We start from the raw sequence: 3,542 nt of genomic DNA, 5'->3' as shown, positions 1-3,542 counted from the left end.
TGCTATGAGACCCTGGTGCCATCTGCAGGAGGACAATGCGGAGATCTGGGCTCTGGACGCTCATTGTTCGGTAAAAGCTGATGTTTTGCGGTTGTTACTTTGTGTATAACTTGCAGATAATTGGTTACACCGCATATAACGCGCACATGAGGGGTTACACCGCATATAACGCGCACATGAGGGGTTGCACCGCATATAACGCGCACATGATTTGTTACAACGCATATAACGCGCACATGATTTGTTACAACGCATATAACGCTCCTGGAGACCTGCCACCACTGTCAGTGTGCCCTGCTGCCTGCTGTGTGTTGCAGGGGGAGCCAGGGGCACATCTCCAGCACCTGATGAGAAGCAGGTCGGCCAGGAAAGGGTTACTCAGCCTGCAGGAGCCAATGGTGGACCCAGGCTGACTTCCTCCTCAGTCCCATTTAACTCTTCATTCTCCCAGGCAGGGTCCCTCCTCCTGGTGGCCCATTGGCAGAAGGTAAGGCCAGCCAGCAGAGGAGGGGTCCCCATTGGCTGCAGGCTCTGTCACTCACACACCGGTTGCTGATTTGGCTCCCTTGCCTTGTAGATGTCAAAGGCTGGAGCTGCTCCCCTTGCCACATTGTAGCTGGTAGGGGATCCGCAGCGAGCAATGGCCACAGCTGCCTCCAATCCCTACAGCATTCTCAGCAGCACATCCCTGGTCCATGCGGACTCTGCGGGCATGCAGCAGGGCAGCCCCTTCAGGAACCCCCAGAAGCTGCTGCAAAGTGACTACCTGCAAGGACTCCCCAGCAATGGCCATCCGCTGGGTCACCACTGGATGAGCAGCTTAACTGACGGCAACCCATGGTCTACAAGCCTAGCCAACAGCCCCCTGGACCAGCAGGACATTAAGCCAGGCAGGGAAGACCTTCAGCTTGGGACCATCATCCATCACAGGTCACCCCATGTTGGCCACCACTCACCCCACACAAACCACCCCAATGCCTGGGGAGCCAGCCCAGCTCACAACCCATCACTCACCTCCAGTGGCCAGGGGATCAATGTCTACTCTCAGCCTGGCTTCACGGTCAGTGGCATGCTGGACCATGGAGGTCTCACCCCACCTCCACAGACGGTCACCACGCAGAGCCTGCACCCGGTGCTCAGAGATGCCACTGACCATGGAGATCTGGGCTCCCACCACTGCCAGGACCACTCCGACGAGGAGACCCCAACGTCGGACGAGCTGGAGCAGTTTGCCAAGCAGTTCAAACAAAGGCGCATCAAGCTGGGCTTCACCCAGGCCGACGTCGGCTTGGCCCTGGGCACCCTCTATGGCAACGTCTTCTCCCAGACCACCATCTGCAGGTTTGAAGCCCTCCAGCTCAGCTTCAAGAACATGTGCAAGCTGAAGCCCCTGCTGAACAAGTGGCTGGAGGAGGCCGACTCCTCCACAGGTAGCCCCACCAGCATCGACAAGATAGCTGCCCAAGGTAGGAAGAGGAAGAAGAGGACCTCTATAGAGGTGAGTGTCAAAGGGGTGCTGGAGACCCACTTCCTGAAGTGCCCCAAGCCTGCCGCCCAGGAGATCTCCTCCCTGGCAGACAGCCTGCAGCTGGAGAAAGAAGTGGTCAGGGTCTGGTTTTGCAACAGAAGACAAAAAGAGAAAAGAATGACTCCTCCAGGAGAACCCCAACAACACGAGGTCTACTCTCACAATGTCAAAACAGACACCTCCTGCCATGAGCTCTGACTATAGGCTGGTACCGGACAGGACTTGGGCGAGAACAGTGGATTTTTTCTCCCTTTGTTTTTATTTTTATGCTTTTTTGTTTTTGTTTATTTATGTTATATTGTTTTGGCGGAAGAACAAAAACAAACAAAACAAAAAACAACTTTTACAAAACAAAAAAATAACAAATAAAACAGAAAAACGACTTCTCTGGGGGCCCTGCGCCCCCCACCTGGCAATATAACTGCTACATTCACGCTGTTTACTGTAAACAGATTGGTTTCTTTTTGGTACCTACTGGAAAGAAGAGAGTTTGTGCCTCTGCTCACCTACCTGCGCCTTGATCATATCAGATATCTATCAGGTGACTTCGTTTTACACTAGAATAGTTTCTTTCAGTCTGGAGATCATCTGGGATTTCTTGTCCTTGTCTCTTTTTGTCCTCCCCGTGTTTGAAGGTATTTTGCTACAGTGTATACACAATATTTGTGACCACAGTTTGTAATGTTCCCATCAGCCCCCCCCCCCCCCCCCCAATATGTTCACCTACCTCTTCCTCTCTGTGTAGCAGTATGTGCTAGGGACCAGTATGTAAGGAGAAGGCTGACTATAACCATTTCTGCATGACATGTATTCAACAAGACTTTTTATTTTATTCTAGTCAAACATATCCTGATACATTTATACATTTTGTTTTTGGTTGTGTGATTTATGAGACTGGCACTTCCATAGGCTGCAGCAGGAGAAGGAGAGAGGCTCCAGTGATACATAGATCTGTGCACTGGCTTCTTCCTACAGACCCTCTTTCCTTCTCCCTCTCTGGTTTTGTTCCCTGTTGCAGTCAGAATCCAGTGGTGCCCAGTGCTTGTGATGTGCCTGTGTGGAGGTTTCAGTGAGTGCTAGCCCTTCAGCCCAGCTTTTGGTGGGTGGCCTCTATAAACATTGCTGCCATGACGTAATTCCATAGATAAGAATATAGAATAAATATTGCTTATCTACCCTTACTGCACCTGTATGTAAATGAGTGTATGTATATGTGTGTGTATGTGTGTATATTACATATATATATATATATATATTTTAATATATATATATATATATAACATTTATATATATATTTATATATATATATATATATATATAAAATTTATATATATATTTATATATATATGTTTTTATATATATATATACACACACACACACACACACACACATACATATGTGTGTTTGTTTGTTTGTTTCTAAAAATACATAGTCCAATACAGTAATTTATTTGCATACAATAACCACATATTCTTTATTGTATATTAGTAAAAAAAATAGTGCTAATTATTATTGCTATTAAAAACTTTATAATGTCTTCATTTTTTAAGCACTTATCTTTATTTGTCCTGATTGCTTATTTCCATTGTAGTCAGGCCCTACACAGAATTCTCTCTGAGGTATAATCCACAGCATATAATATTTAGTTTACGCAGACTGATTTGTACACGCTGCAGCCCTGTGTGAAAGCTCCTGTATCCCTTTATTTCCATATCCCTGTGTACTCCCCTCACTCTGCAGACAGAGGAACCCGTTGCTCCATTCTCCCTTTGAATGCATTTTGGCATTTTCAAATCTTCTCCAGTAAGATCTAAATTTCAGCCCCAAACAATCAAATATTTCTGCCACATTTATAAGTGTACAGTTTTGTATATTAAAACTTTTTTCAAGTTATTAATTTTAAACAAAATTGAAAAAAAAGATCATTTACTTTATTCATTTAGTATCTGATGTATAATAAACGCTATTTTCATTAAAGGTTGCTTTTTTCAACAATTTTATTCAAATGGTCTAT

The 3,542-nt window shown here is 45.6% G+C and overlaps 1 protein-coding gene across 1 annotated transcript; it reads left to right on the top strand.

Annotated features, from left to right (window-relative positions):
• The first annotated feature begins 399 nt into the window (after positions 1 to 399).
• On the top strand, positions 400 to 2,753 carry POU3F4 (POU class 3 homeobox 4). The gene has a single exon (XM_063938402.1). It carries the CDS (start codon positions 641 to 643, stop codon positions 1,724 to 1,726), a length of 1,086 nt encoding a protein of 361 aa, XP_063794472.1. The 5' UTR covers positions 400 to 640; the 3' UTR covers positions 1,727 to 2,753.
• Positions 2,754 to 3,542: the final 789 nt, after the last annotated feature.

The sequence above is a fragment of the Pseudophryne corroboree genome, chromosome 8 (assembly GCF_028390025.1).
Source record: "Pseudophryne corroboree isolate aPseCor3 chromosome 8, aPseCor3.hap2, whole genome shotgun sequence".
NCBI lineage: Eukaryota > Metazoa > Chordata > Amphibia > Anura > Myobatrachidae > Pseudophryne > Pseudophryne corroboree.
This window is presented reverse-complemented; position numbering and strand designations above follow the sequence as displayed.

What these genes read in the sequence shown, in the direction of transcription:
- POU3F4 (XM_063938402.1), top strand. Translation starts at nt 641, where the DNA reads ATGGCCACAGCTGCCTCCAATCCCTACAGCATTCTCAGCAGCACATCC.